Here is a 12,340-nt window from a genome sequence, read left to right as displayed (position 1 = left end):
TTCTGAATTTAATAATATAAGAGGGGAATTTGTGAGGTGGTGGAAAAGTCTGAGATTATGAATAAAAGGTGCGTTACCACAGATTGATTAATTGGGGGAGGGATATATAGTAGGAGAAGATCTATTTTTTTCCCCCCCCCCCACAAAAATTTATTTTAACCTTTCATTTTTAGCATTGTAAACTGGCCAGGTGCATGTCGATGGTCGGTATATTAAAATGAATTAAACTTGAAACTAGTAGTAAGAACCATAGAAAGAGAATTAGTCACTGATTTCTCATAGAACAAAATAGTGGTAAAGAAGAATTAGTGAATATAGACTTTCAAACCATAGGTGTATCATAATATTCAAATAAATAAGTGTAGTATAAATTGTAATCGTGATCCCAAATGCATAATTTTTTTTTTTATGCATACAATGAATATAATGTACTTTATTCATTGAGATTTGATTGTCTCATACATATGACATACACATAGTATTATTAAACTTTAAAGTAAACATAAGATACTGGATAAAGGAGGGTGGGGGGTTGGTTTATTCTCTTTATAATACATACATAAATAAATTATTACAATAATTGTTATATTGTGTACAATTAACAAAATAAGGGGAGGGAAAGGGATACATAATTGAATAATAGTTGATAACATGATTATAAAAATTTGTATATGATGTCTAATTATGTATAATATGTTATAGATATATCAAACGTATAGTTAAGATAATTGTATGAATCTTTGACACACTTGTTATATGAAGAAAAATCAATAAAAAAATTTAAAACAATAAACTAAACTAAACTAAAAAAAAAAATAAAGTAAACATTCTAAAAAAAAACACTCTTTATACAAAAAGTAATGACTATTTGTTATAATTATAAAATACAATCCTCTTATGCAAATTAAAACAGATCTACTATTATATTTTCTGCTACCATTACTACTACTATAGCTACTCTCATTATCTGTGAGAAAAATCAACAGTACCAAGATTATAGTGAATATAAATCTTTTTTTTTTTTTTTTAATTCTTTATTCCTTTTTAATCATTCAACAAGTGTAAAATAAAAATCATACATTTGCTCAAAAAACAATACTTGATAAATCCATCAAGATAATAACAAATGCATAATTTAAAATAAAAAGCTAAGCTAAAAATTTTAAAGGCCAAATGGTCAGACAGAGAAAAATTTTATAACAACTGATAACACATCTGAAAGAACAAATCTTTTTTTTTTTTAATTCTTTATTCCTTTTTAATCATTCAACAAGTGTACAATAAAAAGTAATACATAGGCTCAAAAACAACACTTGATAAATCCATCAAGATAATAACAATTGTGTGTGTATATATATATATATATATATATATATATATATATATATATATATATACCCCTCACCCACTCTCCCTTTCAACACTATTCTTCTTAATTCATTTAACCTTCTTCTTATTTCCTTTTACCTTTTTCTTCAATTATACAATCCCCCCCTTCCCTTCCGTTAATAATTTATATTAAAAATGGTGTTTAATAATTACAAAACAATGTTAATGGCTCCTATATTTTATTAAACCTTTTATAATTTCCATTTTGTAATAACAAACTTTTATTGATTATGACAGGAGTTGCCATGCAACATATTACTAGAAAGAACAAATCTTAAAAAATGACTGTTTCTAACGCATTCTGTTTTCAGTTTGCCTATAACACTATGTCACAGGTGGGGTCTAGCAGATGGACAGACACCAGGCAGCCCAGCCTCCCTCTGTCCTCCCCAATATTCCTCTCTCATTACTCTCTTTGTGTTATAGGCATTGCTACACGAAGCATGAGTGTGCTCCAGCTGTCACCACTACTGCAGTTGCTTGCTTCTGTTGCCTCTACAACCTGCTATTTCTCCTGTGCTATGTTGATGGTTGTACTTTGTGCACATTGGCACAGCAAATTCCAGTGCTAAGGCAATGCCCTCCTCTAATCATCTTTCCAACTTCTGCAACCTCTTGTCCCTACTTTGGTTACCGCATGGCTTCTTTTCCCAGGAAGTACTGCAGGGTGGCAAAGGAGGACCAGATCACAAAGCATGTTACAAGGATATACAAGCCAAGTATGAGGTGCTCAGTACCCAAAACATGTACATAGGAATTTCTACTACTGCTCTTCTTCCTTTTAATCTATTCTGTATATCTGCTGTATGTGACGTTTTAACCTTGTTGCTAAACTTCCTATCCTACTATGTATATAATCTTGTAACCCGTTCTGGGCTCTTCTGGGAAGATGGGCTAGAAATTCGACTAAATAAATGTGTGATTGCCTATTACTTACTATTTTGCCGGCTCGCAAAAGTTGGACAGATGCATTAGCAAAGCAGTAAATTGTGTTGAAAGTCTAGAGAGAGTACCTTGTGTATGGTGTGACTGGCAATCAGGATGGGGAAGTGCATTTCTAGGACTATCATGAAAGATAGAAACTCGATATTGATTTTATTTTCAGGGTTGAGAAAGGCAGTGACGATGTGCGGTTGATGAGACCACCTTCACCAGAACATCAGATTTCAAATTCACGGCAGAGGTACATAGAGCCTTCAACATCAGATAGCACCCCAATCGAGCCAGACACCACAGAGCCAAGTGCCAACCACGGAACAATGGATTTACTAGTACAGACTTTGAGGTGCGTTACTGGCTTTTGTAGTCTTAGTTCAGCTTGGATATTTGTTTTAAAATCACGCAGCCCAGAGATTTCATTCACAGAGACAGGCCATTGGCGTTACCCCGCCTACACAGGCAAACAGCATTGAACCGTTGGCTAGAATCAGGGATCTAGAAATCATAACTTACTTTCCACAGTAGCTTAGATGTATGCTTTGTATTTTGATTATAATTAGCAGTATTCTCTTTTTGATTTGACCTACTTTTTACTTTTGTGTGTTCTAGAAATTGTTTGCGATACTTCCTGCCTCCAAACTTCCCAGTATCGAAGAATGAGCTAAGTTCCATGAATGCAGATGACCTAGTAGCTCTTCCTTTGGTAAGCTTTACAAGGAAAGAAATGCAATCGTGCAGTGTGTCTGGAATAGAGAGTTGCGTGGGGACAGAAATCCCACCCATCCCCGCCCGGCCCTGCCAGGATCCTCTCCATCCCCATCCATCCCCACAAGGAATTACCTCCATCTCTGCCTGTCCCCAATAAAAAGCAGCAATTACTTCTGACAGGATCATCAATTCCAGTTTCTTTTGTGTTTGCGCTGCTGTTTTCCTTGTGGAATATCTTTGGTGGAACCCTTTTTTTGTTTTCTTTTCAGGTAATTAACTTATAAACCCCCTCTTTTACTAAGGCTGACATGTCCATTATATTATATGGATGAGCCTGCTTCCAAAGCCTTCCATCCCCGTGGGAGTCCCGTTGGCTAGAGGGGGGTCCCCGTGGGAGTCCCGTGAGCCAGAGGGGGGGTCCCCGTGGGAGTCCTGTGGGTTAGGGGGGGATTTCCGCGATCTCTGTTCCCTTGCAGACCTCTAGTCTGCACACAGCATTAGGCATAGACTGATAACTCTGCACTGCACATTGGGTTTAAGTGATTTGGTTTATTTTATGTGTATTATATTGTTGATTAAAGTTTATTTGTGACTGGAATGTGATTGTAATTTTAACTATTATATTGCAACCTATTTTGGGTTTGGTGTGTAAAAGCAAGTTAAGTTTCACTAAATGGACTTGCGCACAGAGACACATTCATTTGCATGCAGATCCTATGTCACATTCATATGTACACATGCAGATTACTAACGTGAAGATGTTAACTGCTGCTTAACCCTGATAGTTTACTTACATACTGACAAGCTCTCACACTTAAACATGTATTCAGCTGTATTTCATTCTCTCTCTCTCTCATGCACTTGCTTGTCCATTGGTGTCTTTCTTGGAGATGAGCTGCTGGCATTGAGTGACCTAAACTTAAGGAGACTTTTAACACTATGTATCAAGCAATGGATTGGTTTGGTATTGGTTCGGGATTTATACAGATGATTCAAACTTTGTTTAGTTCCCCTGCTGCTAGACATTACATTAATAATAATTTTTCATAACGTTTTGGTCTGCAGAGAGGTGTTAGACAGGGTTGTCCTTTGTCTCCTTTGCTTTTTGATATTGTATTAGAACCCTTGTTAGCTATTCAACAGGCAAAGGAGATACAGGGTATTCCTTACACAGGTCAGGAATACAATGTCTCTGCTTATGCAAATGACATATTGCTTCATTTGAGGAATCCTGAAACAACCATTCCACATTTGCTGGAATTGATAGAGAAATTTGGGAAATTTTCAGGATACAAAATAAATTGGAGTAAATCAGAAATTCTTCCACTAAATGTACATTGTGCAAAAGGATTATTTGATTCATTTCCCTTTCTTTCAAAGGAAGAGGGAATAAAATATTTAGGCATTTAGATTAAAAATACGCTGGACGAGACAATGAAAGTGAATGAAATTTTTTTTTACAAAAGGTCACAGAAATGTGTGAGCAATGGAACCCATTACATCTATCTTGGTGGGGGAGAGTTCAAACAATTAAAATGATGATTTTGCCTGTGGTTTGTTACCAGATGGGTATGTTACCAGTGTTTTTTTCGGGGTCCTTTTTAAAAAATTGAATAGTATTCTTACAAAATTTGTTTGGCTAGGTAAAATCGCAAGAATTGCTCTAGTATCTTTACAAAAGCCAATCACGGAGGGTGGGGTAAATTTCCCTAATTTTTATAGGTATCATCAATCCTATATTATGCGTCAAGGTATGTATTGGATCCTCCCAGAGCTCATGGAAAAGTTCCCAGACTGGTTGACGTTGGAATGGCAACTCATGTTTCCTCTGAGATTAACTATACTCAAATCCCTACGTGGGAATAATACTAACAATAATAGAGATCCCTAATTTCCCACAAAATATGAAAGAGTGCAACGGTTATCCGTAACTAACTGGAAGGGCCTCAGTCAACGAGCCTACGCAAGTCATAGACTCTGACCTTACAAGTCTGCGTACAATCCTGGCTCTTTAGCTCTAATCATCGGCAGCCTTCCAGTCCCTAACCTCAACTAAAAAAATTTTTATAATTTTATTCTAATTATTTTCTAAAAAATTATTTATCTTATAATTTCTTCTAAAAATATCAGCTTTCTGAAAATCTCAATTCTTTAAATCGATGCACTTTTTCTTAATAGGAGACTTAATTAAACATCCAATGTCCAGTATCCATTAAAGTTACTTAGCTTTCAAATAATAACACTCCAGCAAACTGCTTCAGACCATGCCAACGTGGCCAACGTTTCGTGGTAATTTATTTAAACCCACTGCTTCAGGGCCAGTTAGTCAAGCATGCTCCTAGATTATAATGACACGGATCTAGTCCTCTGAGATTAAGCCATGTTCTCAATATCAAAATGCCTAGGTTATATAAAGAAAACAGAATATTAGTAGATACATGGAAAACGTTAAGATATGTTAATAACTTAACACCTATTTCAACTTAACACCTATTATCCCAGGACAAGCAGGCAGCATATTCTCACATGTGGGTGACGTCATCTACGGAGCCCCAGCGCGGACAACTTTTCAAGCAAACTTGATTGAAGTTTCAAGTTTGCTATGCTGCACCACGCATGTGCATGCCTTCTTGCCCACTAGAGGGCGCATCCCCACCTCGTGGTCCTCAGTTCTGTTTCTTCCGCAGAGCCAGAAAGCCCTATGTGTTTTTTGCTCCGTGCAAGTGCCTTCTGTCACCGCGGCTGAGTCTTTGGTCTTGGTCGCTGTGTTTTTCCTTTGGTTTATCTTTCTTTTCTCTTTAAATTCGTTCAAAAAATAAATAAATAAATACTAATTTCTTTCTCGTCGGCTCCGGGGGCTCCCGAGAGCCGCGGCCGTGGGACCTCGTTCGTTCCCGGCCTGTGTCTAATTCATGTCCCGTCCCTTGACGGGCTTTAAAAAGTGCAACAGGTGCGCTCGGTTGCTTTCAATTACCGATCCGCACCGGTGGTGCTTATTGTGTCTAGCACCCGACGGACTCTTGTACCAGGTGCTCTACCTTTCAGCCCAGAGCTCTCCGCCGACGTCGTGCCCGAATGGCGGAGCTCTTTGCTGTGGACCCCGCGGCGGGGAGGGCCTCGACGTCGGCCTCGGCCCCGGCCTTGACCTCGGCCTCCACTCCTTCGACCTCGCCGCGGATGTCTTCCTCATCCAAGCCTGCGGCCTCGGCGACGAAATCTGCTCAGGGTAAGTCCTCACTTCCTTCCTCGACTCCAGGATCTGCGAAGAAGCCTTCCTCGGGCTCCTCGACGGGGGCGGGTGGGTCATCCTCGGCCCCGCCCCGAGAGTCGAAGTCGGGTGCCCCGAGGGAATACTCGAGACCGAGGTCGCCCTCGAGGGAGCACCCGCCGGCCCCGGATCTACCGGCCATGATGGGGGTGATATGTATAAGGTGATTGGAAAGTAATTGAAGGGTGGGGGGTGGGGGAGGGGATAAAAATATGTTTAGAATATTATGTAATAGATATAAAAGTGATATTGTGTATTCATTAGTTGTAATTCAATATTTTGTACACTTCATGTAAAATATGAAAATGAATAAAGAATTAAAAAAAAAAAAAAAAAAGAACTTCAGACTTACTCCAATTAATCTTATATCCTGAAAATTTTTCAAATCTCTCTATCAATTCAAGTAGGCATGGTATGGTGGTCACTGGATTCCTCAAATAAAGTAAAATATCATCTGCATAAGCAGAAAGTTTATATTCCCAGTTTGAATAGGGAATACCCTGTATCCCCTTTGCTTGATTAATAGCAATTAACAGGGGCTCCAAAACAACATCAAAGAGCAATGGAGATAAGGGACAACCCTGTCTAACCCCCCTTCGCAAGTCAAATCTATCTGATAAACTATTATTAATGTATAATCTTGCACCAGGAGAGCTATACAGCGTCTGAATCATTTGAATGAACCCAGATCCCACCCCAAACCAGTCCAATGCCTGATACATAAAATTCCATTCTACCCTGTCAAAGGCCTTTTCTGCATCTAGAGAGACCATAAACGTCGGATCTTTTACTGTTTTTGTTAAATTTAGAGTATGAAACGCCAACCTAGTATTATGTGAAGAATGTCTCCTTGCAACAAATCCTGTTTGATGAGTATGTATAATGTATGGGAGAGCTTTTGCCAATCTTAACGCCAATATTTTTGCAAGAATTTTCCCTGTTTTGAGATCAGTATTGATCTCAGAAATCAGGACGGGCTTAACATCCCGATGCCTAATTTATGAACATCTTGGTGTTTGATTCATTATTTTGGCTGTGCCATTATTCTGGTGATGTGTTGTAGTTCCTTAGTTTATGACAATGATTCCCAAACCTGTCCTGGGGCAGCCCCAGCCAGTCAAGTTTTCAGGATATCTATAATGAATATTCTGATATATCCCTCCCAGATTCTGTACGCAAGGTGTCCGGTTCATAGGTGCGTTCAATGTTTGCAGAAATCCAACACTTTTCTCACCATGTGCTGCTCCTATTACTGAAAGAGAGACAGAGCCACATACAGTTTCAATTTCTCCAAGCGATCCATGCAAAAGTCTTTCTGATCTGCTCTGCATTTTTTTCGGAATTTCAAGTTTGTTTTTGGTGGCTTCATTGCCATGTGACCCCCTTGGGGTGGTCTGCTAGAGGAAAGGAAGCAGTTTGGAGCTGGACAGTTGCTTTACAGAGAACCTTTAGGAGGCCTGTGGAGCCAGCCTACTGTGTGCCATCCTGTTCGAGCTCGGAGTCCATCTCCCTGGGAGCTAGCTTGCCTTCTGACCATGGCAGAGGTTTAAGCGTAGGCTGGGTGTGTCCTGGGTAACAGCCCTTGGGATATCAGTGTGCAGGCTGCGTTTCCCACCCCCGTTCATGTGGAGAGGTTCCGAGGGAGTGGATGTCTCAGGAGTCCGACTGGCAGTATGAAGATCTTGGAGCTTGATCTTTTTGGAGCTTTTCTGAGGCAGAAAATCCTTTGCCTCCATTCAGCTGCAGTGTAAAGAGCTGACAGGCAAAGCATTTCAGTGACTGTGAGTACATCTCCATTATTTCCTATGGGGGGGTTTCTGTAAAACAGATTTTAAGGAGTTTCTGAGGGTAGGGTTAGGGTTTCCCACCTCCCCAGACCCCAAATCGCTATTTTTTTACTTTTTAAATTTTTTTTCTTTAGTGTCCCTCCAGACCAGCACAGACAGATGGGTTTACGCTCCTCTGCCAGCAGGTGGAGACTGAAAATACACCAATATGTAACAGTACAAGTGGGCTGTGCTGTCCCTCATAGAATCTGTCTGTTCTCAGTCTCTAGCAGGTAGAGGTGATAGGTCTGTGCAGTCCTGCTTTACTTTTTTTTCTGATTTTTTTTCTCAAGGTTGTTTGAGAGTATAGGCAGGGGCCTTTTCTAGCCTTTTGTTGTCCAGACTGAGCTTGGGTCCCACTGGGGACCTATAAAACCTCAGGGGTGTCACATTTGGGTGGCTGAGTCCCTACCCCCCCCCCATTCCCCCACCTCCCCACTTTTATTTAGAAGTGCCTCAGCTGTATGCCTTGCCTAATGGCAAAGACTACAGCTTGGAAAGCTAATAAGGTCTGCTCCTTTAACCATTAAAGTTTAGTTAAAAAACAAACACCTGAGGTAAAGCCATTGATTTCCCCCCCCCAAAGTCTTTATTCATTTTTCATCTTACATCAAGTGCACAATATTACATCATTTAAATTTATACACATCACTTGAATTTCTTTCTGTTATTATCTTGAATACATAAATTTATTCCCTCCCCACCCACCCTTCCCACAAAAATTTTATTCATAAATTTCATATAAATATTACATTCTTATCTAATGATGAAACTTTAAATAGAACTTTATACCACCCCTTCCCCCATATTATAAATGTACTTTCAATGGAAAATGGTGTCTAATCATTGCAATAAGTTGTCAATGGCTCCCAGATCTTTTTAAAATTATTTTAATTTCCTTTTTGTATGGCAATTGTTCTTTCCATTTTGTAAATATGGCACAATGAATTCCACCAGAAAGTATAGTTAAGTCTGCTATAATTCCTCCAATTCCTGGTGATATGTTGTATGGCGACTCCTGTCATAATCAATAAAAGTTTATTATTGTTTGATGAAATTTGACTTTTTGTTCTCATTGACGTACCAAACAGAATTGTATTATATGATAATGCTACATGATTTTCTAGTAAACAATTAATTTGAGACCAAATTGATTTCCAAAAGGCCATGATACAGGGACAGTAGAATATTAAATGATCCAAAGTCCCTGCTTCCAGATTACAATGCCAGCATCTATTAGACTTAGTTAGCTAACTTTTGTAATCGAACTGGGATCCAAAATGCTCTATGTAATAAAAAGAACCAAGTTTGTCTCATAGATGGACACTGTACATCTCATTCTCCAAGACCAAATTCGTGGCCATTGAGACGCAGAAATTTGATGCTTAATCTCTTTTTTTCAATGAAAGGCTTTTATTGAAATACACTCCAAACAGTACAATTTCACAGGAAACGCAGGAACAAAGATTTATAGAGCAAAATACCTCGCTCGAAAATAACAACAGAAACATGTGCAATTCCCACAGACTAATAAGAGCAATCAAAAATACCCACCAAATCACAGCCCATACCCCCCCACCCACCCCCCTAGGGACAGAGCACAATACCAACATCTCTCAATAAGGTTGAGAAACAATCTATTCCAAACAGAAACCAAAACGTGAAAAGGAATATGGTTATGGGATCCCCCCAAGTATCGCCCATCCAGTCCTACTCCAAAACAAACCCAGAGCCCCTAGCCACCCCTACCACAAACCCCCACAGAAGCCCGAAAACTACGCCAAATATGAGCATAGCCATGTAATTTACCATGACGCAAAGCTGTTAAGTGATAAAGGTTCTGCCAATTAAGTAAGCGTTGCTCCACCAGGGCCCACGTGGGAGGGAGCGCCTGATTCCACAGAGAGGCAATGGCCAATCTAGCAGCAATGAATGCCAACTTACAAAATAAAGAGTCACCCCAAGCCAAATCCAATTGATGCCAAAACAACAAGGCGTGTCGCCAATCAGCCGGTATCTGGACGTCTAAGATCCGGGACACCCGAACAAAAACCTCAGTCCAGAATCCACACACCTGCCCACACTGCCACCACATATGAAAGTATGTACCCACTTCCCCACAGCCCCTCCAACATAGGTCACTCGCACCTCCCTGCCAACGAGCCACAACCTGAGGGGTATAGTACCACCGAAAGAGGACCTTGTAACCATTCTCGATTAGCAAAGCAGCTATACCTGCTGAGGAGATCTCCGACCATATGTCACCCCAAGTGTCCTAGGAAATAGCTGAACCACAATCATCTTCCCAAGCCCTCATGTAGGGAAGGGGAGCCCCCCGACAATTAAGGCACCTATATACTGCAGAGAGAGCTCCCTTCCGAAGCACTGGACCCAATAGCAGCTCAAAGGGCATCTTACCACCCCTCAAGTCTCCCAAAAGACCTGAGGCCCTGATATAATGGAGAACCTGCAGGTAGGGGAACAAATCCCTTATCCCAAACCCATACTTGCCCCTGAGTTCCGTAAAGGGTCTAACACCGCCCAAAACCGGGTCCCACAACTGTCCCACACAAACTAAGCCCCGTGACTCCCAATCTGCAAACACTCCCCCATCCCTTCCCGGTGGAAAGTCAGGGTTGTGTCTCAACGGAGTATACCAGGAATGTCGCCTACTCCCCAATAAACAAGCTCTGGTCTGATTCCATACCCTCAAGGAAGTCACTACCGAGGATACCCCCCCTACCAGGCACCCACAGCCGATGTAACAAAGGTACCCCCTCACTTAACCTTTGCTCAATTTCCACCCACGGTTTCGGCGTCTGCGTCTGCCATTCTAAAAGGGCGCGCAGCTGAGCAGCCTGATAATATTTCACCACATCCGGGACCCCCAGCCCCCCGTCTCCTCTCCCCATACATAAGACCTTCCTACTCACCCTTGGCCGTCGACCAGCCCAAATAAAATTAAAGATATGCCTTTGAACCCCCTCTAATGTTTTTCTGCCCACCCAAAGAGGCAATACCTGGAATAAGAACAACAAACGAGGCAGAATCATCATCTTCACAATGGTCACCCGGCCCAACCAAGAGAAATACAGATCTTTCCAATTAAGCAAATCTTGGCGAATGCGACGAAAGAGCGGAGGAAAGTTGAGGTCATATAACTCCACTCCCGGCGGTCCAAAATAAACCCCGAGATATCGCAGAGAACGTTGAACCCACCGAAACGGATACCGATCTCGGAGATAGGAAACCCGGTCAGCAGGCAAGTTAATGTTGAGGAGCTCCGATTTACCAACATTGACCCGAAATCCCGACACCTCACCATAAATATCCAACTCCCGCAATATAGCCGGCAAGGAAGTTGCAGGGTCTTCCACCGTAAACAAAATATCATCCGCAAACAAAGCCAACTTAAAATCCCCTCCCGGCACCGTGACCCCCTTAATATCCGGATTCATCCGCACACGCTGCGCCAGGGGTTCCACCGTCAAAGCGAAAAGGAGTGGGGAAAGGGGACACCCCTGACGTGTTCCCCTTGCCAGAGAGAAAGTCTCCGAATAACCACCATTCACCTTGATGCAACTCAGAGGTCCACTATATAGGACCCGAATCCAGTCCCGCATTCGTGGACCCAGACCCACAGACTCCAGGACCTGAAATAAAAAAGGCCAAGCTACCCTATCGAACGCCTTCTCAGCATCGATAGACAAAAACACCGTTTCTCTCACCCCCCCCCCCCTGGCCCAGTCATACAAGTTATAGACCCTACGAGTATTATCACCCACCTGTCTGCCTACCACAAATCCCGACTGATCTGGATGGATCAGCCGAGGGATCCAACTCATCAATCGGTCCGCCAAAATTCGCGTGAAGATCTTAGTATCAACCCCCAACAGGGATATCGGCCTGTAGGAAGCACATTGGAGGGGATCCTTCCCCTCCTTAGCCAGCACTGTCACGCCCGCCAAGCGCATGAAGTAGGGGAGTGCACTATTCCCTTGTAAAGAGTTAAGAAAACGCAACAAAGGGGGCAGCAGCAGATCTTGAAAACGTTTGTAGTACCGAACGGTAAAACCGTCCAACCCAGGTGACTTACCAAGCCTCATAGAGCGCAGCGCACTACGAGCCTCAATCAATGTAAGAGGGCGGTCCAACCTCGCCACATCAGCCTGTGCAATCCGGGGCAACTCTGCTGAAGCTAAATAAGCGA

General features: G+C 41.6%; 1 protein-coding gene across 4 annotated transcripts in view; it reads left to right on the top strand.

Moving 5' to 3' along the window:
* Positions 1-12,340, top strand: part of MORC2 (MORC family CW-type zinc finger 2) — a 248,790-nt gene that overhangs the window by 209,620 nt on the left and 26,830 nt on the right. For 3 of the 4 annotated variants that reach the window (XM_033954117.1, XM_033954120.1, XM_033954119.1), the window contains exons 23-24: positions 2,495-2,674; positions 2,938-3,031. In XM_033954117.1, coding sequence (XP_033810008.1) covers positions 2,495-2,674; positions 2,938-3,031 — 274 coding nt within the window. The remainder of the gene's footprint in view (positions 1-2,494; positions 2,675-2,937; positions 3,032-12,340) is intronic. The other variant, XM_033954118.1, reaches the window with a different exon arrangement.

This window comes from Geotrypetes seraphini, chromosome 8 (assembly GCF_902459505.1).
Source record: "Geotrypetes seraphini chromosome 8, aGeoSer1.1, whole genome shotgun sequence".
NCBI lineage: Eukaryota > Metazoa > Chordata > Amphibia > Gymnophiona > Dermophiidae > Geotrypetes > Geotrypetes seraphini.
Note: the sequence above shows the minus strand (reverse complement) of the source record. Positions and strands in the feature narration are given on the sequence as shown.